The 26395-nt window shown below is 50.6% G+C and overlaps 1 protein-coding gene across 12 annotated transcripts in view; it reads left to right on the top strand.

Moving 5' to 3' along the window:
- ARRB1 (arrestin beta 1) overlaps window positions 1–26395 on the top strand; it is a 73597-nt gene that overhangs the window by 20501 nt on the left and 26701 nt on the right. For 3 of the 12 annotated variants that reach the window (XM_031460354.2, XM_064492719.1, XM_031460344.2), the window contains exon 2: window positions 26113–26143. In XM_031460354.2, coding sequence (XP_031316214.2) covers window positions 26136–26143 — 8 coding nt within the window. In that variant the 5' untranslated portion in view covers window positions 26113–26135. Of the gene's footprint in view, window positions 1–13534; window positions 13555–13952; window positions 14071–22686; window positions 23162–26112; window positions 26144–26395 lie in introns of those variants that run through there. The other 9 variants (XM_031460353.2, XM_064492720.1, XM_064492721.1 and 6 more) reach the window with 9 other exon arrangements.

Below are 26395 nucleotides of genomic sequence, written 5' to 3'. Positions count from 1 at the left end.
ACTTAGAACATTAAAAAAAATTGGAGGGTGGTCTTTGAGCTCCTTGCTATGTGTGTATGTGTACGTGTGTGCGTGCATGTGCCTGGGTGTTCAAACACAATCGTGCTTAAACTGTGCATGGCACTTGGATTACTGCTTTTTTTCCTTCAGCATTTCCCATGTCCTTAACTTATCCAAATATCCGTGTTTGTTAATGACATGAGTTCCTCTTATGAATGCTCCACCATTTATTGAACCATCCCCTTATTTGGCATTTACATTATTTCCACTTTTTTTTTTTTTTTGGCTATTCTAAATAATGCTGGAATGATTAGCTTTGAAGCAATATGATCACTTCCCAAGGGCAGAATCCTGGAGGCCGCAGAGATGCCGGGCTGGGGCTGCCCCCTCCCCTTTCCCCTCCCCCGCACACCTTTCTGGCACCTAAGGGGCACCTTCTTTCCTGTTGGGGGAGAGGAGTTTCCCTCTGGGTAACTCTCAACATGAATTGTTCCATTTATCTTTTGCTACATAACCAATCACCCAATAACAGTAGCTCAAAACAACATCCATCTCCTTATCTCCCGGTTTCCGTGGGTCTGGAATGTGGGAAGAGGTCACTGGGTGGTTGGGGCTCAGGGCCTCTCCTGTGGTTGCAGCTGGCACTGGGCTGCAGCAGCTGGGTGCTTCCAGCAGGACCTGGTGATACTATCCCTGGCGTCTGGCCTTGTTTCTCTCTTTCTCTCTCGGCTACCTCTCTAGTCTGGGCCACCTTCATTTTTCACCTGGATGAATAATACCAGCTAAACACACCGCACTCTCCACGGGCCAGGTATTGTCCCAAGCTCTTTACATACGTGCAGTTGCTCATTTGATCCTCATGACAACCCAAGGAGGCAAGTGCTGTTGTGATCTGTCTTCTAGTGAATAAATGGCAGATCCTGGATCTGAACCCAAGGCAGCCTTGTTAATCCTGCTTTTAACTGGTCTCCCTCTGTCCACTCTAGCCTCTCTGCCCTTCCATTTTTCCACCCAGCCATTGAAGTGAGCATATTAAAGTACAATCACATTGTGTCCATTCCCTGCTGAAACCCTGCTGCCGTCTTACGGCAACAGTGAAATCCCAACTCCTGACCAAGGCTGCCTGGTGACCGAGCCCTGCTGGCCTCACCTACCATCTCCCTCAGCACCTTTCTTCCCTAGAGCCTTCGCGATGCAGGTTTTGTTTCATTTTGCTTCAATGCAGCATCCCCATCCCTGACCCCTTTCAGGGTTATTACTGCCTCTTCTTCAGCTCCTAGCTCAACCTCTCAGGCTGGTCAGTCACCCTCCCTGTGCTCGTGGAGCACCGCACTTGACAGCGTGTAGCCTGAGAGTCACTGCGTACTTACTGCTAGCCCACTTGTTCGCTATCTGTCTTGCAGAACTATTGTGTCACACGTGTGCAAGGGACACCATTGGCACCGTGGTCTATGCCATGCACCCCCCAGAGTTAGGCAACACAGAGCCCTGCTGTCTTCCCCTCCAGGAGGGGACCATCGCACAGATCTGCCCTCGTCACCACGTGTCCCTGGTGACCAACAGCATCTGACACACAATAGGCACTCGATATTTGTTGACTGTTATTATTAGTAATAAGAGCTAATATATATTACTAGGTGGCAGGCACATTTAATCCTCAGAACAATCCTATGGGGTAGGCCCTATTGTTGCTCCTTCTTTTTAGAAGAGGAAACAGGCTGAGGGAGGGGGGTCACTTGACCTCTAGCAAGTGAAGGTTTCAGCGGAGGCAGACTGGTTTGCTGTAATAAAAAAGTGAAAGAAAGAAGGACCCCTGTGTTGCAGCAGCTTAGAGCCCGTCAGCTGAGGGAAAGTCCAGACACAAGTCATCACGATCATGGCAAGAACATGGGTAGGGAGGGGGATTTTCCTCCAGCAGGAAGGGAAGAAGGAGAGACAAGCCCCTAGAAACAGGAAGTGGATCTGCTTTGGGGCCATTCTTCCCCTTGGGCCCCAGGGCTGGCTACCTACTCTCCCGACCAAAGCCTCTGTCTCCCAGGCTCTGTACCGTGATGGAGGCCTGAGGAAGGAAGATGCTAGCGGGGCAGGAATGGGATGGAAGTAGGAGGTGGGGTGAGAGTCTCTCCCACGTGCTAAAGTCATACCAGAGGCCTCAGTTCTCACCTGCTTGGAGGGCTGTCCTTCTCCTTGTGGCTCTCCTGAGAGGAAAGGGGGATGGGGAGCCCCCATTGTATAGGTGAGACCTGGAGATGTCAAGGGATTTGTCCAAGTCCCAGAGCCCAGGTCCCTGGAAGCCCCTCCACCCCAAGCGCTGAGGATGTGTGGGTGTGTATGTAGTGGGAGTAGGGGGCAAAGATGATGCCTCCTTCTTCCCCAGTCCCGTGGCTCCTCCTGACTCCTATCCCAGTAGCGTGTCCTATCAGAGGAAAAGGCCTCCATTAAGGCTTTGTGGATGGCCCCAAGTGCCTGACAGTCCCTGGCTATCTGGGAGTCCAGAGCTGCCTTGGTGCCCGCACTCCCTCCTTTGAATTCCCTGGGTTTCCCACCAGACTGTTGGCTTTCTACAGGTTAGGCCTGGACTCCTCCATCAGATCAGTTTTGCTGTGCAGTATTTTTTGAGTATGTGCTAACTCTTATGTTGGAGCCCAGCCCAGCCCAGAGGTTGGGCCCAGGGGCTTTGGGAAGAGTTGGTACCTGAGTGAGTCTTGAAGGAGCAGTAGGAGTGACCAGGTGGAGTCCACATCCTCTCCCTCTCTGAGCCTCAGCCCCTGTGGGACAGAGCTGGGTGAACCCTGGGCCTCCCCACCCCCCTCATCCCTGGCAGGGCTACCCAGCTTCTAGAGACTCCAGCCTTGGGCGCCTTCCAGCCACCCGCCCCTCTGAGGCCCCAGCTTCATTCCCTGTCTCCTTCCTCACAGGTCTCAGTCTGCTGGGGATTCTGTTTTGGTTGGAAAGAGGAGACGGAGGTGTTTGCATGTCTGGCTCTTTCCTCCTTTCTCGTTCCTCCTCCCTTCCTCCCTCTTCCCTCTCAAGATGTTTCCTCTGCCAGCCTGGCTCCACTCCAGCCTTTCTCCTCCTTGTGCGGGCAGCAGCCATCCTCCCCCGCCTGGGGCTTCTGTGGGCTGTGGCTTTCCAGAGTGCGCCCTTAATGCCTTCCGCCCCCAAGGAGGGGTCCGCAGGGCACGTACTTCAGGGTGGGGGCACATTGACTCCTCCTTCGTTCACTGTTTAATTCACACATTTCTTGGGAGAGGAGGCTGCAGGCCCACTTCAGGGCTGCCTCCTGCTCGGGGTTCTTCCCTGTCCCCCTCTGGCCCTCGGTTTCCTGGGGAGCCCACAGCCAGTGCAGCCCCTTGGCACAGATGCACGTAAATGTCTTGTGTTCATTTGGTAGTAGTTTTATGCTGCTTTGCCAAGGGCATTGGGTAGCTGCTCCCCACAACTTGGCAGTGGCCTGAAATGTAGCATTTGCACTACCTTTTCAAATCTCCAGCTGAGGTCTCATCACTCCCTGGGGACCCTCACCGGTCCCCCTCTCTGTCACCCTCCTGGCAGAGACTCATAGAATGAAGCAGACCCATATCCTAGCCTGACGGAACTCAGCCTTGCCCCTCTAGCACCTTGCACTGTGCCTGGAGCAAGGCAGATGCTCAATAAATATTTGTAGAATGAATGGTTGGAGGAGCAGCCAGGGAAGCAGAAGTTGGCAGAACGGTGAGGATGAACAAGGTGATGAAGAAGGACTTCTCAGAGGCGGAAGAGCTGACCTGGGGTTTTGAAGGATGGGTAAGAGTTGGACAGATAGGCAGGGTAGGAAGGGCATTCCAGGAAGGAAGGAATAGTGTGGGCAAACCCTGAAACAGATGGTGTGTGATCTGGGACTTAGGGTATGTGTGAGTAAGTAGTGGGAGGGGAGGCTGGAGAGAAGGGCCTGCATGTGGAAGGAACTTCTGATCTGGGGGTGGGCACCCTGGCCTGCTGGAATGATGCCAGCAATTAGCCCTGCTGAGTCGCAGGTCTTTGAGCTGCAGGCCTGACCTTGGAGGGCAGGCAGGCAGTGAGCAGAGGGCCCTGGGGGTTTGCCGGGGCTTTTCAGATCTTGTCAGGGTTTGGGACTGTGTGAATCCAACCCAAGGCCCCTGGCTCTGCTCCCCTGGCCTGAGCAGGTCATGGGATTAGAACCTGTCAGGGCCAGATGGTTGAAGCAGACTTTGTGACCATACCTAAGATAGAACCAGCTTCAGATATGGTCTCCATAATTTCCTGACTGTGATCCTGGACAAATCATTGCCTTCTTTATGCTGTGGTTTTCTCTACAATAAAGATAATAGAAGCTACCTCTCAAAATTGTTACAAAAATTAACAGGGTAATTTGTATAAAGTTTTCCTTTTTCCACCTTGCTTCTCCCTGTCCTCCCCCATGCTCCTCTCCTTCTTAGCAGAGTTGGCCCTTTGGACTGAGGCCTGAGTATGATTTGAAGGACCTCGGGCATCCTCAACTCTGATAGCCCACCAGAAATCTCTTCTTCTGAGAGGCCCTGGATTTGGAATGCCCTATTAAATATGCATTCCTCAGGGTAGGGCTTCTGTGGCTCAGGCCCCAGCACCAACATCAGCAACCACCTTTAGAAAGCAGCAGTTAGAAATGCAGGTTCCCAGGCCTGCATCTCACCTTGAGAGAGGGTGCTCTGGGGGTGTGGCCCAGCAAACTGGATTTTAACAAGCCTCCCAGGTGATTCTGACCCAAGCTCAAGTGTGAGAACCACCGTCTTAGGGGACCGATGCCAAAGGGCCTCTCCGTGGGAGGAGCCTGGCTTTGGGCTGGGAGTCAGAGTACACGGGTGCCCTTGGGGCTGGCTTCAGGGCATGTAACCTGGGCAGTTGCTCAGGGTCCTGAGCTCAGAAGTGCCTCTTGATTGATTTAATGCTCTTCTGTCTCTCTCTTGAAATCTGAACAAGGGGCCCCATGTTTTCATTTGCACTTGGGCCCACAGATTTTGTAGCCGGCCCAGGGTGCTGGTCTCAGCGTGTTCCAGGTTAGCTGGGTGTCCTCGGGGAAGTCACTTTCTTTCTGAGTCTTGCTGTCCTCATCTGTATGGGGATGTGGGGGGTGATAATCCCCACGTCCTAGAGTAATCGTGAGGATTATACATGATGTGTAGCTTCAGCAGTTGGCGTGGGGCCTGGCCCAGGCAAGTGTAGAGTGGCTTCCGGAGGCTGCGTGCCAGCACTGGGCTCACCTCTGGGGATACCATGGCAGCAAACAGACTCTGTCCTTGGCTTAATGGGGCTTATGGTCTGGAGCAGGGAGACAGAAGGCAGGAGGTGCACACTGTGAGAAGAGCTGAGGGTGCCTGATGTGGGGATCTGCCCTAGCTGGGGGTCACCGAAGGCTTTCTGAGGAAGTGCCGAATGAGCAAAAATCTAAGCTGAAGTAGATGTGAACTTGGTGTGGGGCTGGACAGCATTCCAGACGGAGGCAACAGCATCATGGTGTGGTATTTTCATAGTTTATTAATAACAGATCTCTGGGGAGGTTGAGGTGAGGTGAGAAGCGCTGGAGGGAGGAGATGGCCATAGCGGGCTGTAGGCGGGTCAGTCTGCCTTGGCTCAGTCTGGGTTCCTTCTCTTCAAAATGGCCCTAGACGCAGTGCTCTGGAATAGGAATGGGCCCTTGCCCGGAGGCCTCCTGGAGCAGGGTAGGAACAGGACTTTACCAGCTGGTGCCACAGGCAAGTTCTTCACCCTCTGGAAACCTCTGGCTTTCTCTTCAGCAAGTGGGCCTTCTAATCCCCTCTGGGTGGTGGGGGTCAAGTGAGCGAGCGCACAAAAGCCCAAGCACAGCACCACCTGCAGGAAGTGCTCAGTATGTGGTCAATTCCTCTTTCCCTCTTTCCACGTGGAAGTGGGAAGTGCGGGTTTTGACCAGGAGCCCCTCTGGTCCAGGCTTGCTTCCCTGGGGGGTCCTTTCTTTAACTGTAAGGCAAACGAGGCTAACAAAACCCTTCCTAGAGATGATCAGCCAAGGTCAAGGTCTGACCAGCACTGAGGGCCCAGAAGCAGTGGCTTTGGAGACAGCTGAGTGCCCACCTCTCTGGGTGCTTTCCTGGGTCTAACCTGGGGGTTAAATTAAACCCACCAGCTATGTCGCTGAGAGGGGGTGCACTCCCACATCAGTGAGTGTCCTGAGTCCAGGCCCAGCTCTGTCAATGGTGAGAACAGCTTTCATTTATCCTGGGCTTCACCTGCACCAGGTGCTTCCTAAGCATTCATCGAAAATGGCAAGCTTTTCCCATTCTAGAGGTGAGGATCAGAGCGATTCCCTCCCTGCCCAAGTGCACCCAGCAAGTGAGTGGCAGACCCCAAAGCTTTACCTCTACCTCAGATTGGCTCCCACAGTGACACACTGTGGAGCCAGGGGCAAGTTCTGCCCTTTCTGGGCCTCAGTGTCACCATGTGTGCCCTGAGGGGAGGGACCCAACATTCTTCAAGGCCCCTTCAGCTCCAGTGTGCTAGCCTCTATGTATCTGGGTGGGCTTACCCCCTGGGGAGTTCTGCCCCCACAACTCCAGGCTGCTGTTGTCTTTACTGTGTAGGAAATGACCAGCTTACCCAGGCCCTCTCAGCTCCAGCCTTCAAGGCCTGCCATCTAGGGCTGACCCCTGTCTCTGCTCCCTTCCTTACCCATAAGGAGGAGCAGGAGTGGCCAGGACCCATGGTTTCTCCTTCACAAGTGGCCTGGGGCTGAGGGGGCCCAGAACCCTGTGGGAGATTCCAAAGTGGAAACGAGTTTGATGGCTCCAGGGAAGGGACCAAGGTCACTGTGGCTGGAGGGTGTTGGTGGGGAGGATGGCAGACAGGGGAATGTGGTGGAAGGGGTTTGGAGTGGTGAGCAGGGGCCAGATTGCGAAGGACTTGTGGGAAGCAGTTAAGCGGTTTGAAGCAGAGGAGGGACTTGATCAGGGACAATGAACACAGTGTCAGGCACACAACATTCAATAGCCATCCATCATGGTTTGATGCTTTTCATTATGTTGATCATTATGAATACCCAGATTCCATGCTTACCGTCTGTGAGAACTTGGGCCAGCCACTAATCCTCAGGACCTCATTTTCCACACCAGTAATGCAGGAAGAAGGATAAGGAGCCTTCCTCCCAAGGATTTTGTCAAGATCAAAGAGAGATAATGGGGGGATTTCATCTCATCTCAGTTAATCCTGCAAACACTCAGCCCCCTGAGCCCAGCTCTACAGCCAGAGCCCTTCCTCTGTGTCACATGCCTCCCTGCTTCCCAGTTCTGGGCAGGATAGGACTCAGCCACTGGCTCCAGAAGCCCCCAGCCACACTACAGCCCCTTTCAAGCAGAGCTTTACTTTCCCCAGATCCCTTCCCTGCCCTCAGCCTCGGCCCTACAAGCAGCAGACCTCTGCCTCCTCCTCCTCAGACTCTCCCCAACCTTGAAGCCCTGGCCAAGGGGCTCCCAACTTTAAGAGCCTGTAGAGATCCCCAGTGATCCAGGGTGGTGTGGAGGAGGGCCTGTAGGACCTGGGGACATCGTGTGCCTTCTTGAGCATCGGTTTCCTCATCTTCAAAATGGGACTGGGAATACCTACTTCAGCAGTCTCCCATTGCTCCTGTAACAAACTACCACAAATTTAGTGGCCTAAAACAAATTTATTCTCTTATAGTTATGGATGTCAGAGTCCTAAAATAGGTTGGCAGGGCTGCGTTCCTTCTGGAGGCTCTAGGGAAGACTCCTTTCCTTTGCCACTTCTAGCTTCTAGAATCTGCCTGGATTCCTTGGTGCCTGGCCCCGTCCTTCATTTTAAAGCCATCAGCACAGCATCTTCCAGTTTCTCTCTCAGTGCTTCCATCATCCTCACTTTGCCTTTTCTCTCTCTGCCCTTCCTGCCTCCTGCTTTATAAGGACCTTTGTGATTACACTGGATCCACCCAGATAATAGGGAGTAATCTCTCCATCTGTGGATCCCTAACTAACAACACTTGTGAAAAGTTCCTTTTACTATGTAAGGTAACAGATTCAGGGTTCCAGGGATTAGGATGTGAGCATCTCAGGGGGCCATCATTCAGCCTATTACACATTCCTTGCAGGGTAGTTGTGAGGATTAAATGAGACAAGAAGTATGAAAGGCTCAAGCAGTACCTGGGACTTGGCAGTCAGTCCCTCAACGCATTTTTTTTTGTCTTCTCCTTGGGCTTCTGTCTCCCCATCTGTAAAGAGAGGCCCATCCTGGCTCCAGCAGTTGGAGCCCACCTCATCTAGAGCGTGTAATGTGGTCAGGCAGACTGCACCCGTAAGCCCAGCCTGGGATTCATAGGAAGCAGCAGAACTGAGCCCTGCCCCCAGGATGCCCCCAGCGGCCCTCAGAAAAGCCCTGCTTCTCCTCCTCCCTCTCAGGGGCTGGCCTCCTCTCAGTTCCTGGCCTGCCGAGCATTTCCCATCATTCCCAGGGACGGCTGATGGGAAAGGCTGAGCTCACAGCTCCCTCGGGAGGGCGTGGGGTGGAGGGAGGAGAGGGAGAGGCTGGCAGCAGCTGCTTCAAGAGAAGGGGAGAGGAGAGGCCAGGAGAGGAGATTTACAGGGGGAGAGGTGGAGGTTATCAGCGGTTGGGGTGAATGGGAGAGGGCGGGGCAGGGCCTCCAGGTTGGGCCTTAGAAAATGGTCAGCTCTTCCTCAACTCCCTCGGCTGAGCCCTAGCCAAGCTGCTCTGTCCCTCTGCCGGCTGCCCCTTCTGACAGGCCCTGGGGTCCGGAGGAGTGTGTAGGTATGCTGGGGATGGGAGGAGGGTTATCACAGGACAGCAGGGGCCGGGAGTGAGGGATTGCTCCCTGAGAGGAATACCCTCACCTTTGTGAGAAGAGGGCCATCCCAGCCAGCACACATCCCCCACCCCTCCCTCTGCCCAGAAGTCAGCCACCATGTGCCCTTTGGCCCATCATCTGCCTTCACTGTACCTCACTTTTCTTATTTGCATGTATGTGTGTGCGGGGGGAGGGAGGTGCGGGGAGGAGTAGGTAATAACACTGTTATGGGATTGGAGAGAATCAAATGAGACAGTGATTTTGAAATGTGCACTCTGCTCCTTAAGGATGTGTAATTCCATACATATGCACGTCACTTTGACGTTCTTTCTTCTGCACCTTGATGACCTGGAAAATTCTTAGTCATCCTTCAAGTCCCAGCTCAGATGTCACCTGATCTCTGTAACTTCCTCAGCAGCCCCCTGGCCATCTGGGAAGAATGGAGCTACCCCCTCCCCAGAGTTACTCTCACCCTCTTTATAACCCTCTCTTGGTGCCTTTTGCAGGATATTGTTGGTTTGTGTATGTCTTCCCTGCATATGTGGGCAGTGCATTCCCCACAGACTATTCTGCTTCTTAAGGTCACTGTGGTTGTGGTAGAACAGAAGCAGGATGGCGAAGGCCCTGGGGAAGCTGGTCTCCCGGGGGCTGGCCTGGGCAAGGTCTCTGCAGGGCAGTCCAGCCCTTAGACGCGAGAAGGCCCCCATGATGGACTCAATCAGACTCACAGAGACCCAGCTCAAAGCAGGTAACCAATCATCCAGGTACAAGAGCCCTTCACTTTCTGTGATGTAAATGCTCATGCTCACTGCCCAGGACTACCAACTGATAATCAGGACACCAAGGGGACCATGTTGGTCATGAAGTTTTCTGATGAGGGTGACATCTGAGCCAAAGGAGGGGGAGAGTGTTTCCAGAGAGGCTGTCTAGGCCCTAAGGAGTATATTCCATAAGCTCATCTGTCATCCTCCAGGGACCCCTAGGTGTCCCAGTGCCTCGGGCCCACTAGATACACAGAGAGGGCCAGAAAAATGTTGGGAGATTTGGCATGGTGGTCAAAGGTGCCTCCACCTCCTCGCTGTGTGTTCTAACCTGTGATTATCTGCCTCCGCCCTCCCCTCCCCACCTCTCCAGGGACTTGGATAGCCTGGTTCATCCTGGCACTTCTGGTGCCTCTCAGTGCCCTAATCCTACCATATATTGAACTTGGACTATGTTCCAAGCATAGGCAGACATCAGTTCAGTTATTCTCCTCGACACCCTGGAGGTGATCATGTTATCCCATTGTCCAGGTGAGGACAGGTGAGGTCAGGAACCATAAAGTGCCAGGGTAGAGATCTGGACCCTGTTCCCAGTTGCCCTTCTCCACACCTTTCACTGTTTGCATGGCCTTCTTCAGGTTGCGGGAAAGACAGCCTGAACATCTAGGTCAGGGAATGGGGAGCTGGTTGTCACTCCAAACAGGTTGGTGGCAAAGAAAGGGGCCAGCACTGTTCCTCCTAGAAGGTTTCTCATACCCTATCCCTGTCTCCCAAGACTAAGGAAGGGACGTGTGTGAGGAGCAGGTGGAAGGTGGATTACCAAGCCCCAGGGTGTGGTTTGGGGAGATGTTCAGAGATGCCACAGAATGTCCCTCCCCATTTGCTGCCTCACTGAGGGCAGCTGTTCTCAGTTGGCTTTGCTGTGCCCACCTCATCTGCAAGCCTCTGTGTTCTTGGAAGTAATGGAAATGTGTTTCTTAAAAATGCTCGCTAAGACAGCCTTGTCCTAATAACAGGCCACTGTCTCTACCCAGCACTCTGGCCTCCCAGGAACTCATCATACCCATTATCTTCTCTCAGCTGCCCAGGCCCTTATGAGGTAACAAGACCCTCTCGGAGACCTGGTGACCCAGCTGAACTCTGTCCATCAAGGACCTGCTGAGGGCCGCCCAGCAAGTCTGTTCATTGCGGGGATGGTGTGGTGGTGGTGATGGTGGTGGTTAGTATTTTCACCACTTACAGAGCTCTAATTATGTGCCGGGACCTCACTTCACCCCCTAGACAGCTGAAGCGCAGAGTGATGAAGCAGCAGGCCTGTCTAACCCCGAGCCCTTTGTAATGCACCTTGTCTGTGCCAAGCACAGTCTCTGCCTGGAGCAGCTCCCATCTTGGAGGGGCAAACATCTGCCAGATCATGCCCACCAACGAGGTGTATGGGATGGGTGCCCTCAGCATGGAGGTGCAAGGAAGCCCTCCTCAACGGAGTAATGTCTTTTTTCCCTTGAGTTGTCCTCAAGGTGAAACAGGAGGAATAGGTGAAGTATTTAGCATATGACAAATAAATAAATGAGAAATCTTAAAATAATTGTTATTGTGGTCTTGGGGGCTTGTATTCTAAAGTTTAGTAAAACTGCTTAGTTAGAAGTTTCAAAAGAAGGATAACCATGATTTTGAGATGACTGACAAGCGCATGTTTTACACTTGTGATACTGCTCTTTCAGAGAACCTCTTACATCCCAAGTATACCACAGAATGTCCGATAATGAAAGTATTTGGTTTGGAACACACTTAGGATTAGTTATATCTTTCAAAAGTGTCTGATTCTTTTAAAACAGATCATTGTTAATATATTTTTACTTCCTAATTTATCAAGCAGATGGTTTGAGCTGCTAACATTTCTTATTTCTGCTTTGTGACTTTGGGCAAGTTACTTAACTTCCTTGTGTTTCCTGTATGTAGAGTGGGGAGGATCAACCTTACCGGGTGCTTGTGAGGAGTGAGTGAGTTACTCTAGTGTCTGAATAGTGCCTGACTTGTATTAAACACTTAATAAAAATCAGTTACAATAATAATAATAATTCTTTCTTAATAAAAAAATACACCTGGATTTAGTTACCAGATCTAGTTAGGTTGCTTTTCAGTGAACATGTGTTTAGCTAGCATTTACTGAATGCTGGCCCTGGGTTTGTCTGGATCTTTGTGTTGGGGCTCAGCTGTTCCCAGGCTCTGTCAAGTGGCCTGGGCTTCCCACTCAGTTTCCACCTCTTGCTCTCAGCCCCCAGGGCCCTGGGTGAGGCTGAGCTCATAAAATGTCTCGGCTAAGCACTTTGCAGATCGATGCTAACTAATAGCAGCTCCTGGAGCGGGCACATGTAGGGAGGACGGCTGTGGGGGCAGCTTGGACCAGGCTCAGCGACAGCACCGGGGAAGGCCAGTGATATCCTCAAGGTGGGACCTGGGAAGGGCCCTGCTCTCCCTCCTCCCTGATGCCTCCAGCCACTCTGGCCTGCAGTGGGTGCTGACAAAGTTTGGAGATGGGTGGGGGGTATTAGTGGCCACAGGGGGAAGAGGTGTGCCCACTTATTAGCAGAGTCGGGAGCAGAGACCCATCCAGCCCACACATCTGGTCACTGCCCATCTGGTCCTGGGCATTCTCTTGTTAGGGCTCTCCCAGTTGTCCCCATTGCTATCTCTCTAGAAGTCAGTGTTCCTGCCTGAAATAGAAGACATCTGGCCTCTGCCCAGATAGACACATGGCTGTCTTAAAGATGGCAAGGCAGCATCCATTCAGTTGAGGGCGTGAATGGGAAGTTGGCATGGGACCCTGTGCAAGGGAGGATGTGGGCACGACTTCCCCCAGTTCTGCCCCAGGGGGAGTTCCTTCTGTGTCCTAGACTGAGCCGAAGACTGTTTTAGAAACTGCTGAGGAGGCAGCAGACAGGGAGTGTGCCCTCTGGGGCTCCTGGTCTGATGGAGGGGACATGGTCCTGTCCTCTAGGAGAGAGACTCTGATCTGATGGGGGGAACATGGCTCCTGTTTCCCGGGGTCCCCTATCTAATGGAGAGGACATAGCCCTCTTGTCCTTTAGCTGCTCCTTGTCTTTGGAAGGAGGCATGAGCTTTGTCTGCAGGAGCCTGCTATCTGATGGAGGAGTCACGGCCACTTCCCTCAGCGAAATTCTTACCTGACAGAGGAGATCTAACCTGTCCTCAGGAAGGCCCCAATCTCCCTGTCTGATGGAGGAGGTTCATCTTGTTCTTTCACTGAAGAAGCCCCATTTGATGGCCTCTGCCTTTGCTCCCTGCTCCCTGGCCTGATTCATGGGGAGCTCCCATCTGCAGGCAATAGCCACAGAGAGAGCTGGGCAGAGTAATGGACTAGGTGGCTGAGGGGCAGGGAGGAAGGGAAGAAGAGGGGCTGTAGAGGGCCCCCTCGGAGCAAGTAAGGGTGACATGGAAGGCTTCCCAGTGGAGGTGCCTTTATGGGACAGTCCAATGGAAGGAGGTGTCTGGCTGTGACGAGTACTCACTAGGGATAAGGGAGGCTCCTCTGGGCTGGGAAGGGAAACTTGAGGGTCACTCAGGAGCCCCTGACTCCATGCAGGCCAGACTGCTAGGGTGGAAGGGGCCCTGGGAGACCCTCACCCCCTGCCTGTCCGTGCGTGTACTGGCTGAGTGCTGCCAGCCCAGAGACATCCGCCCTCCAAGGCCTGAGAAGCCCAGAGGAGGAGAGGAAACAGGACGCATATCAGGAACGCCTTTTCCTTTTCTTTGTAACTAACCCCCTCACTTGGGGCTGGGGAGAGCCGATCCTGCGGGGCTACCCTGGCCTGGCTGCTGCTTGCAGCCCCCAGTGCCAGGTCTTACACGGCCTCCCTCCTCCCCACACACAGCCCCCTGCCTCGGCTGCGGCTCCTGGGCTGGCCCCTTAATTTCACCGAGACTCAGGGCTTTCGTCTGTAAAATGGGGTAAGACTTCCTATCTGCCTCATAAGGAAGTTTGTTTTTTCCTTTCTTTATATATATTATGTAATTTATCCCTTTATCCATGAGATGTGCCTTGAGCACTTCCTGTGTGCTGACCTCTGGGGTGGGCAGGGGCAGAGAGTGTAGGCAAGGGACAGGTGTGGGTAGACAGGAAGTCTGTTTGGGACTTGTCTGAGGAGTCAGGGGACATCTAAATACAGATGTACCAAGGCTGGTGGGTGTGGGGTCCGGGAGAGTCTGGCTGGAGATGGAGGTTTGGACTTACCAGCATCTGGTGGCAGCTGAAGTCCCCGAGTGGGTGGAGTCGCCAAGGGAACTGCTCATCATAGGCTCTGGGAAGGGGTGGAGGCCAGGCCCTGAAGGTCACAACCAGCCAGGCTCTGCTCTGGAGCCTGCAGAAAGCAGGGCACAGGGCAGGGATGGGGGACTTCTCAGCCAGGGCTCCAGTGGCCAAGAGGAATGGACACTGAGATGGGGTCACTGGATGGTGCCCCGGAGGTGGGTGTTGAGACCTTTGCCTTAGCAAGCTGGGTGTGGGGGTATGGGGAGGATAGACCATGGGAAGACGGGGGAGTAAAGGCAGCGGTGTCCAGACGCATCAAGGAAGATGGTCAGTCAGACTGGTATTCTCTTATTGTTCTCATAATTTAAGTTAGTCCAGTCTGGCTAGATGGCTGCTGTGGGAGCACAGGTGTATTTATGAGGTGTGTGTATGGGTGTGTCGGGGGAGTTGTATGTGGGCTGTGTGATGCAGGTGTGCACATGGGGTGTGCTTAGTAATGTATGTGTGTGTGTGTGTGTGTGTGGTGTGTAGAGTTTGTGCACGTGGTCACATTTGGATCCTGCTTCCACACTGCATACAGTGGGCTGGTGCTGAGCTGTCTGCCTGGGCTGGAAACTTAGAGGCACCCACCAGGCTTGTGAATTTCCCTTCTCTACTTAGTGTCACACCCAATAGTGCCCTGATAACAACTGGCCGGGAAACAAAGAGAGGATGAGGTTGTAGTATTTGCTGATTTCTGTGGTGTAAGTTCTCCTGCCAAGGATTTCCCCCGACTAACGTGATGTCTGAACATGGAATTGGGAGGAGATGCACAGTAGGACACCATCTTTATAGTGAAATATAGTAAAATAATAGTAAGTGATAAGTTTGAGTGTGTATTCCTTTTGTCTTTAATATAATTTATTTAATTGTAAGTTTAGATCAGGGTTTCTCACCATCAGCACTGTTAACACTGGGGCCGGAGATTCTTTGTTGAGGGCCAGGTGGGGGCTGGCTGGTGCAGGCAGCATCCCTGACCTCCACCCACCAGGTGCCAGTAGCACCCCTCCCCCAAGTCGTGACCACCTGAAATGTCTCCAGACATTGTCAAATGCCCTCCCGGGGAACAGACTCACCCCTAGTAGAGAGCCACCAGCAATGGCTGTGTTTAACAACAAGCTCACAAAATTCCTACGAAGGTGACAGTCAGTTCTTATGAGCCTGTACCAAGCCACTCTCCAGCACAGCAAGGGCACTATGTCTGGCAAAATAGCAGGTGTGGATTTTCCTCCCCAAAATTCTTTCTTAGGAAAGAGCCACTACCTTAGGCCATAGCTTTTAGTCTGGGCAGAGCCCCCGACCACAGAGGGCTCTTGGCCCCTGACTGGCCCCCAGAGTGGGTGACGCAGAGTTGGAGATGGCCACCTTGTTAATCTGTTCTGATGTTTTATAAAATGTGAGAATGGGGGAAAAATAATACTTCTCATTAATCTCGTTTTAATATAATACGTTATTCTATAGCTCTAAAACTTTGTATGTTCAAACTGGCAAAAAAAAAAAAAAAAAAAAGAAAGAAAGAAAAGAAAAGAAAAAAACAAACCCAAACAAATGAAAATTTAAATAAAGTCCTCCCATTAGAAGAATCACGGGCTGCCGAGTGTCTGGGGCCGCCCTGCATGTGACGTGCTCCTGCTGAGGCCGCACACACCCGTGTCTCATGCTGGTGGCCAGGCAGCCTGCCTCTAATTTGCCTCTTGGCTCAAGTTCTATTTTTCCCCATTTTCAAGCTCAGGGTTTGGCTCGTGTTTATTCATTTATTCATCCATTCAGGATACTTACTAAGCACCAGCTATATACCAAAGATGACCGAAGGAAGACGTGGTTCCACGCCCACGGTGGAGCAGAGATATGCAGGTTCATGGGGATGCTGAGGGGACACAGGGACAGAATGGAGGAGGGGAAGGGAGAGGTGCGTCTGTGTGGGGTGCACCCCACCCTAGAAGGGGAGCCTGGAGCTGAGTTGGATGCATCGTACACCCTATCATCCCACCCTCCTGCTGTGCTTTTGAGGGAGGGTTTTGTTTATTGGTGGAGTATCTGTCTTCCTGCTCCAGTGTGTAGGTGCACAGGGCCCTGTGCCTCCTGGAAGTAAGAACAGTGTCAGGTCCAGAGACTGAAAACACGAAAGGAAGAAAAGCAAGGAAGGAAGTAAGAAAGATGGTTGGGAAGAGGAAAGAAGGGAAGGAGGGGAGGGGTCAGGGCAAGGACACGTTAGGCTGAAACAGTCAGGGAAGGCTTCTTGGATGAGGTGACATTGGGAAGGAAGGATGGGAGGGACTACAGTGGAGGAACTGATGGAAAGGCTATTACAGAAAGAAGGAATAGCAGGGCATGTCCCTGGAGATTTCTGGACTGTGAGGGTCTAGGAAGAGAAAATCATAAACTGCTGTTTTCTATCAGAGACTGGGTGGGAGACAGACAGCTGAAAAAACCTTGCCTGTCTCCAGTGGCGGTAATGTAATCATCCCCTTCTACCTGAGGGACATCTGGGCAAGAACTCTCCCCTGGGTGCTGGAGAGAAGGCAGGGTGTTGGCCTGGGGAATGATGACAATAACAGTAATAATTTCAGTACCAATGATGTCCGCTTCCCTCTGTCATCCCCTACTAGGTACCAAGGCTTTATACATGCCTTCACCTATGGGGTAGATATCACCCCCATTTTCCAGGCAACGAAAGTATGCCTCAGAGAGGAAGCGAAACTCAAGGTCACACAGGACTCAGGCAGGGTCTGCTTGCTTCAGCGTCTGCACTGTTTCCTCTGCCAGCACCCTTCCCTTCCTGCCTCTCGACCCTCGAGAAGGCTGGAGAGCATTCAGGTGTGGTCTGTGGGCTCTTTGGGATCCAGCTGCCAGTCTGCGTGGTGAAATGTTTATTAGCCTTTGATTTTCAGATCTCCAGTATCATGGGTCACTAGAAAATGGGCCAGGCTCCCCTCCTCCCTCACTCTGCACCCCCTGAAAGTCTTCACAAATATAGATCATGACCAAAAAAGTGAACACGTGAATGTTGGCAGGAAGCTGGAGCAATTGCTGTCTGCCTGGAAGCCTGTGAGAAGTCTGGAGCCCTGGAGCTTGACTTGGCCAGAGCCCCCAATCCACCACCCGCCACCCCTCAGCCCTCAGGCCTGTGCCAAAGGGAGCCATGTGGGATTCGGAGCAGGAATGTGACAGGAGCACCAGAAGTCTGGGGCTCTCCTCCCAGTCTGTGACTCTGGGCACACCCGTGAGCCTCCCTATCCCTGAGTTTCTTGGTCTCGGTGCAAGATTCTTCTCTCCCTTGGGCTTCAGTTTCTCCCTCTGGGAAATAAAGCAGGCTGCTTTGTGATCTTTCATGCTCCCCAAATCCGTGAAACAGGGGTGACATGTCCTGTCTTCCTGCCCCCACCCCCTCTGCTGGGCTGTCCTGAGAAGCAGGTGCACTAATGGTGGGTAAACAGGCAGGCAATGTACTGACACAAGGAGGCTGTTCAATTCTGGCAGAGCAGACAAGCTGGTACACAAATAACTCTGCTACCCGGGAGAGTGTGATAAGGGCCCTAGAAACCTCTTTGCTGCCACAGCCACCTGCTCCTCACACCTCCCTGCTCCCTGATGGCTGTTCTCACACCTGGGAAAGTGGGTCAAAATGTAGGGCAGGTGTACTTGAGGATGAATGCCCCCTTGCAGGCCGCCACCCTGCCCAGTTGGGCAGGGATAGGGGAAAGGTATGGGGTTACAGGCATCTCTGTGTCTAAGATGTAGCCCTGCCCATTCTTCTTCCCCTTAAGTGCCCATGGCTCCCCATTGCCTTCTGGATATGGTTCAAATTTCTTAGTCTAGCATTTGAGACCCTTCCCACCTAGCCCAGGGCCCCATGCATGGAGATGCTCCATGACTATCAGGGCAGTGAATGGACCCTTCTCTGGTCTGTCCTCTTCCCTGGTGCTCCTCCCAGGCCCTTCGGACAAACTTGGATTTCTCACTATCTCCCCAACACCCAGTGAACTCAGTTGCCCTCCCCAGGCCTCCGCCTGCAGGGCTGTCACCTCTTCTGCACCTCTGTGTTTTCTTAAAGATCCCCCTCATTGCTGCCTCCTCCCTTGAAGCCTTTCCTGACAGACAGAACCACACAATCCCACCTATAAGGTAGTATCGTGAGTGATTGAAAGTGTGATCTCTGGAGCTAGACTGCCTGGATTCCAGTATCTAGTTCTGCCTCTTACTAGCTGTGTGACCTTGGGCAAATTACTTAGATTCTCTGTGCCCCAGTTTCCTCATCTGTGAGATGGGGATAATAGTACCTCCTTACATGTTGTTGGAGGAGCAAATGTGTTAATATTTATAACACACTTAGAGCAGTCATTGGCGCCTGGTTTCTCTCCTGGATAAGTTTTCTGTTGTTGATTAAGATTACTATCTGAAGGCCTCCCCATATTCACCATATTCATAGCATTTTTATCTAACATGAATTTTCTGATGCTTACAGAGGAATGAATTGTTGCCAGTGCTCTCTCAATTTACTGGTAGTAAATCTGAATTTACAGGTAATCTCTCCAGGATGAGTTTTCTGATGTTGAGTAAGATGTGTTTTGGCTGAATGATTTCCCATAGATGGTCCATTCAGGGGGTTTCTCTCCTGTATGAGTTTTCTGATACGGTTTTGAGACTTTGGTTAAGTTATTTAAGGTCTCTGAATCTCAAGTTTCTCTTTTGAAAAAAGGGAGTATCTAGATGGAATAATATGGTATCTTATTGTGTGTGAAGTTCTTAGCACAGCAGCTGGCTTTTATACGGAGAGCTCATGCACAGTGGCCGTCATGGCTGAGGGTTTCTCTAACTTGGCTCTACCACGGTCTTTTATCAGCAGGGACCATGAGTTGTTCATCTTAGTGCCCGCAGAGCCTGGCAGTGGTAGGAGCTGTGTGAATGTTTACTGGGTAAGTGAATGATAAATGGGAGAGTCATTGGTCAAAGCTGAGCAGAGGCCTGTCGGGGTGTGTCAGTTGTATTCCTGGCTCAGCCTGATGGTGGCTGGGACCTGCCCCTGTGAAGCATTTTCTAAGCCCAGTGCTACTGATCCTGAGAGCCTTAGAGAGGTATGGCTAGAAGAATAAATCCCTGGAGTCCACTCACCCAGAGCAAAGGATCATCACTACCTCTTTTTAAACTTCATCCATCCTCGCTCTTGACTAATTCTCTCTTAGGGCATTCATTCAACAGCATTCCACCTGTATTTACTGAGCACCTGCTGTGGTCCAGGCACCATGCTGTGTCCCAGGGATCCAGGATCAATAACACAAATAAAATCTCTACTCTCATATAAATTATGGAAGGGAAGCAGAGAGTGAGTTAACAGACTTTTGCAAAATGTGATAAATACTGTGACTGGGGACACACTGGGTATGGGAGTTGGGGGGCATCTAATCCAGATTTGGGGGGAGTCAGGGAAGGCTTCCTGGAGAAAGAGAGAGCTGAGCAGAAGACACAGCACAGCAGTTCTGACAGCTGACCCAGCAGGCCTGGGGAGGGATCTGAGGAATCGCAGAATCTGAGATTCTAACATCAAAGGATTCAGAGTCATAGGATTCTTATCTTCTCTATCTCACATCAGTATTTTTTCACTAAGACCTGAGACATATCCTGTTATGGAGGCCCTGGCATCTTTGTGAAGTAATTTGTGCTCATTGTACAATGTGGAAAAATAAGGGCTATAAAGAAGCAAGTTGGTGGATGGACGAAGGGTCCTTCAACCCCTGTTAGCATTTAGGCACACTTCCTTTCCTTCCATTCATTTTAGCTTTAGTTTTTAAAATTGAAATATAATTTATATACCACAATATTGAGTTTTTAGTGTAAAATGCAGTGGTGTTTAGTATAGTCACAGGTTGTGTAACCATCACCACTGTCTAATTTCAGACATACTCATCACCCCAAAAAGAGACTCCTACCCATTAGCAATCACTTCCCATTTCCCCCTCCCACCAGCCCCTGGAAACCTCTCCTCTGCCTTCTGTGTCCATGTAGGTGCCAGTTCTGGACATTTCGTATAAATAGAATCAAACATCAAACAACATATGGCTTTCTGTGTCTGGCTTTCATGCAACATAATGTTTTCAAGTTGTAGCCATGTCGTAGTACGAATCAGTGCTTTATCCCTTTTAATGGTTGAATAATACTCCATTGCATGTAGATGCCACATTTAAAAAAATACATTCATCAGTTGATGGACATTTGGGTTTGTTTCAGTTTTATGACTGTTATGAATAATGCCATTATGAACATTTATGTACAAGAATTTGTGTAGATATCATTTCCAGTTCTCTTGGGTATCTACTTAGGAATGGAATTGCTGGGTCATATGTTAAGTCTATGTTTAACATTTAGAGGAACTGCCAGACTGTTTGCCAAAGTGACTGCACCCCTTTACATCACCACCACAGTGTACAAGGGTTCCTGTTTCTCCACATTCTCAATAACACTTGCTGTTGTCCTTTTTGATGATAGCTATCCTAGTGGGTGTGAAGTATCTCATTGTGTCTTTAATTAGCATTTCCCCAGTGACAAATGATGTTGAACATCTTTTCATGTGCTTATTGGCCACTTGTGTATCTTCTTTGAAGAAATGTCTGTTCAAATCCATTGCCTGCTTTTAATTATTTGCCTGTTTTGATGTTGAATCATAATAGAGTCTTTATATATCCTTGATACTAGACCCTTATTAGGTACATGATTTGAAAGTATTTCCTCCATTCTGTGGATTATCTATTTACTTTCTTGATAGTGATCTTTGAAGCTCCAGAGTTTTTAATTTTGAAGTGCAGTTTATCTACTTTTTTCTTTAGTTGCCTGTGCTTTTGGTGTCGTATCTAAGAAGCCATTACCTTACCCAAGGTTATGTAGGTTTACACTAATGTTTTCTTCTAAGAAAATATGTTTTAGCACTTATATTTAGATCTTTGATACATTTTGAGTTAATTGTTGTATATGGTGTGAGGTAGGCGGTCCAATTTAATTTCTTTTGCATGTGGATATCCAGTTGTCCAAGCATCATTTGTTGAAAAGACTACTTTTATCCCCATTGAGTTGTCTTGATTCCCTTGTCAAAAATCAACTGACAAATATATGGGTTTATTTCTGGACTCTCAGTTTTGTTCCATCGATCCATATGTCTGTCTTTATGCCAGTGTCACACATTCTGTATTACTGTAGCTTTGTAATAAGTTTTGAATTTGAGAAGTCTGAGTCCTACAACTTTGTTCTATTTTTTTTGAAGATTGTTTTGGATATTGTATTTCCATATGAATTTTAGGATCAGCCTGTCAATTCTGGCAAAAAATCCAGCTGGGATTTTGATAGGGATTGCACTGAATCCATAGGTCAGTATGAGGAGTATTGCCATTTTAACAACTTTGTCTTCATTTTTTCTTTGGCATGTTTATTGAGTATAAAGTTGAGCTCATGCCAAACATTGCTTTTATTCCTGATTTATTCTGCTTAACATTCTATCATAGGCATTTCCCTGTGTTATGAAAGATGCAAGCATAACTTCAGTGCTGTGTAATATTCCATTATTTGGCTGAACAGAATTATAAACTGCTAGTTGTTGGGTGATCTTTCTAGGAAGATATTTTGTTCTGGGTCCCCCATGATGTAGACCTCTGCCTACAGGCACAAGTGGGCATTGGGAGGACTGCTGGCTCACAGAAGAGCACCAGAATCAGAAAATAGGATCCAATAGGCTGCATAGACACTGATAGAGCATGTTTGTTTTTGGCATGTTTCTCTAGAACAGTGGATTTTAAACATAGAAAAATCTACAGCATGACATTCATTTTACATTGCAACTCAGTTCATCTGAAACAAAAGTTTTATTAAATAATAATTTTTGTGTCTGCCAAAAGCTGGTCTGCTGCAGTTACAAACAGTCCCCAAGTCTTAGTGGCTCAAGAGCCTTCTTCCTCATGCTACATGTCTATCATCTAGCAGGAGAGCCCTGGGATTTAGGTTGCTGGAGACTTCCCTAGCCAGATCATGGCTAGTTTCAGTGACAGAGGAAAGAGGGTGTGGTAGGCAGGAGAATGGTCCCCCAACAATGTCTACATCCTAATTCTTGGAACCTTTGAATAGTTTATATCATATGGCAAAAGGGAATTACAGTTGCAGATGGAATTAAGTTTCCTAAAATCAGTTAATCTTAAAATAGGGAGTTGTATGTATTCATAAGGGTCTTTAAAAGTGGAAAAGGGAAGCAGAAGAGGAGGTTGGAGTGAAGCAATGTGGTAAGAACCTAACTTGCTGTTGCTGGCTTTGAAGGTGGAGGAAGAGACCTTAAGACGTGGATTGTGCATGGAAAGGGCAAGGAAACAGATTTCTCCCTAGAACCTCTGGAAAGGAACATGGCCCTACCAGCATCTTGAGTTTAGCCTAGTGAAGTACATTTTGAACTTCTGAACTATAAAACTGCAAGATAATAAATTTATGTTGTTCTAAGCCACTAGGTTCATGATCATTTGTTATAATCTCCATAGAAGACTAATATAAACAGCCTGGGGAAACCATGCACCAGCCTTTCAATGCTTCTGCCCGGAAGTGACATATGGAACTTCTACTTGTATTTCCTTGTCCAGACAAGCTGCACGGGCATGTCTGACTTCATAGGACTGGAGAAATTTGATTCACCCATATACCCAGTCTTAGAGGGGAGTGGAATACTGGTAAATGTGGTAATAAATACTGTTCCCTTGCCATCTGCACCTCATGCTTAAATCTTCTATTCCCTTAAACAATAACAGTGACAAAGTGCTGGTGGCAATTTCTTAAGTTGATTTCATTGTCAACTAATGGGTTGTGACCCCTGGTTTGAAAAACATTTCTCTATAGGCCCTCCTCTGCCCATGCCTCATGGACCACATGACACAACCTAGGCCTAGCTGATTGGCCCAGTCGTGGAACACCTGACCACAGCTGACCAATCAAATTCCTCTCCTGGGAATTTGGAATTGGGCCATTCAGCCAGTTAACAGTGGGAAGCTGAGCAGAGGCAGAGTAGAAGCCCAGTTGGAGTGAGAGCCACATGCAAGCCAAAATGATGGAGGAGCAGAAAAGCTCTGAGTAAGCAGAGAGAGTTGGTCCACAGAGACAATGGAGCAGCCGCACAGAGAGCAGTGCAGCCAGGAGAACATGCAGCCCCAGGGGGAGAGATGGAGAGAGAGAGCAGCCGCCTGAGAGGCTGATGGCTTCCCTGTTCCTGGCTCCAGCCCCCGTGCATCCTGCCTGCATATCCTTCCCGTGAGACTTTTGCCTCCTTATCATACCCCCCACTCCTTTTCTTGAGCTCTGCCTGGTGGGTTTCTGTTCCTTGTCTCCAGAGTCTTAATCATGTAGAATACCGCCGGTACTTCTCTTATGGGATGCAGTTTTGGCTCTGAGGATCAGGCTTGTGGGGCTCAGATGGGACTTGGTGGTGAACCAAATGCAGCCACCCCACAGTCTGGAAGTTTGGCTTTGACCTCAGCCTTGCGTGTTTGTGCTTGCTCTTCAAAGTGGACAGGCAGAAGCGATCTGTAAGGTGCTGTATGGGCAGGGGTTCCAGTGAACTGGAAGCACCTCCATGGGGGCCTTTTTTCTGCCAGCACTGGGGTCAGGAAGCCAGTGGAGTTGTTTCAGGGACGATTTGGCTGTGGGACTCTCGCTCTGGAGACAGGCAGCCACAGTTTCCCTCTTTGAGCCTCAGTTTTATTGTCTCTGAAATGGGATTGTTGAAGGATCCACAACAATGTTCTGGGAAAAACACTTAGAGACATGATGAGGGCGTACATGCTTGGAGGGCATGGGCGGCTGCTGTTGTTTCTGAGGAAGCCATCAGTATCCAGCACCCTGAGGAGGTGGCCCCAGGCTGACTGGACATCCCCCTCCGCTGGGCTGGCCCTGCTTCCTGCCCCTCATTCTCCTCCTTGCCCCTTACTCACTCTTTCCTTTCTTCTTTCCCGCCCACCCTCCTGTCCTCATTTCCCCTCTTTTTTTGTTATTCTTGATGTTGCTAAAAACACCTGCTTCAGGAAAGCAGCAGGCTTGGATATAAAATACCCAGCCTCTGGAGGCCGACAGATGGAACTGGGTCTGATTTCTGACTTATCGGCCCCTTGCTTGCTGTGTGTTCCTGGGAAAATTACTACATCTCTCTTAGCCTTGAGTTCATTATCTATAAAATGAGCATTCTAATGCCCACTTCACAGTGCTGTTATGAGAAATAATTAATTGAGCACTCAACAAATTCCAGTTCCTTCTTTTTAAAAATGTTAGTTCCTCCTTGCTTCCTTCCCTCCCTCCCTATCACTCCTCCCTGCTGGCCCCGGCCTCCTCCTGTGGCCAGGGTGCCTTAGTCCTTCTCAGGGGTTACTGGAATGGCTTTTCCTGGCTCAGTTATGTGTGGCCCTGGGCATTTGTGGCCGCTCCCTTTTCTCAGACCTGGGGCTTCCGAGGGTCTGAATCACTGAGGCTTCTGGAAGCAGCTGGGGTACATGAGGCCTGTCACTTCTCTGGTCTCCTCTGCGGGTCCAGCCTTAGATTGGGAGCTGCTGGTTCAAACCGTGTGATCTGTACTTTTTCTCACCTTAGCAATTATTATACCCTCGCCGACTGTGGCATCTTCACACTCCAAACACTGATAAATATTTATGAGGAGAAGAGCCCAGAGTCCTAGGGGAGGTGGGGGAGGGATGGGCTAGTCCTTGTTGGCTAGCCAAGCTCAGATCCATCAGTAGTCCCTTGGGCCCCAAAAGGAAGGGGTGGGGGTGAACGGGGCAGGTGTGGAGGCAGCTCAAAGCCACCACCCCACTCCCTTTCTCGAAGGACCTGCTGTCACTGTGACACTGTGGGCCTCACCCAGCCTTGTCCTGGGTGCCTGCTGGGCCTCCTGCTCCTCCAGGATTTGGGCTGCCTGGATCCCTCTCAGTGCGTGGAGGCCTGCTCTGTTGCTCTGTGTCTGCTCCATCTCTCTCTGTTTGTGACTATTTCTCTCTCCCTCTCTTTATTTTTTCTTCTCTCATTCTATCTTTTATTTTCACACTTCCAGAACCAGCGTCCCTTTTCTTTCCTCTCCCTCCCTCCCCTCCCTCCTCCACTACCTTCTCCTGTTTCTGTGTCTCTGTTTCTACCTTTCACATTTCTCCTCTCCCTCCCAATGTTACTCTGAGCAATTCTGGGTCTAGATGATGGGGATAGGTGAGGGGCCTCAGGCTCCCAGACCCTCTCCCCCAGCTAGTGGGGAGGGCAGGAGGTGTTGCTGAGGGCCACAGCGGGCTCTGGAAGGCCGAGGGAGCACTTTGTGGGAGTCAGGAACCATGCCTCTTCCTGACTTCACACCCAGTGCTCTGCTGTGCAGCCATGGGCACATCCCCTCCCTTCCCTGGGCCTCAGTTTCTCGCTTGATTCCTTCCCTAATTCATTCATTCACCCTCTCAACTAATATTTATTGGAAGCTTGCTCCCTGCCATTCATTAACACAGATATATTAAACACGTACTAGGTGCACCATTCTAGGTGCTATAGATGCATCAGTGGACAAGAGAGACAAAGATCCCTGTCTTCACGGAGCTGACACTGGCAGAGTAGACAGGCATAAATGTAATCAGCGAGTCAGCTGTGTAGTAGGTTTGGAAGCCATGAGTGCTGTGGGAAAAGGGAAGGTCGAGTGAGAAGAGGACTGGGAATGCTCAGTGGACAGAGGGTGAAGCCCATCATATAAGTAAGGCTCAAGGCCGGGGGAGCAGCTCTGTGCAGGGAGAGCGTCCGGGTGTGTTGGTGGTGTGCTGGAGGAAAGGCAAGCAGGCTCGTGACTGGAGGCTGGGGAGAGGAGTGGGAGGTGAGGCCGGGAGGGAAAGGAGGCGGGCAGACACACACACAAGGCTGTGCCTCTGCCTGAGCTGGGAGGACTTTGAGCAAACGAGTGGCATGGTCTGACCCATCTTGGAAGACTCCCCCTGCCTGCTGGGTTAAGAATAGACCAAGGGGGTGTCAAGGGAGCCCAGGAGAGCTATCAAGGCAAGCATGGCAGCTGGGGTGGGGTGGGGATAGTGGGGGAGGTGGTGAGATCCGATCATGCCTGGCTCCCAATGCTTGGATGGTCCCTGCAAGTCACTCTGGGCCCCTTGTTCTCGGTTCTGCTGAGGGATGGCCTGCAGGAGCCTTCCCCTGAGCAGGATTTCCTAACCTGGCCTTCCCACTCTTTCTCTCCCTAGGGTGTTCAAGAAGGCGAGCCCCAATGGAAAGGTGAGTTGTAGCAGCCACACCCTGGCTCCTCCCTGTCCCCAAACTCTCGTCTTCTCTCCAGCATCTCTTCTGCTCATGCAGGACCCGAACACCCTGTCTGAGGGGCAGAGACAGCTCTGTCCTTAGGAGCCCTTGGTCACAGCAGGAGGAGCCCTCTCAGCAAACCTTCTGTCCAAGGGGGTGTGCAGCACCCCTGGACTTTAGGGAGCCCCTGCCCTGCTGTGGGGAGACATGACCTATCACAGAGAGGCT

Source organism: Camelus dromedarius, chromosome 12 (assembly GCF_036321535.1).
Source record: "Camelus dromedarius isolate mCamDro1 chromosome 12, mCamDro1.pat, whole genome shotgun sequence".
Taxonomy (NCBI): Eukaryota; Metazoa; Chordata; class Mammalia; order Artiodactyla; family Camelidae; genus Camelus; species Camelus dromedarius.
The sequence above is the reverse complement of the archived record's forward strand: the minus strand, read 5'-3'. Positions and strand labels throughout refer to the sequence as shown.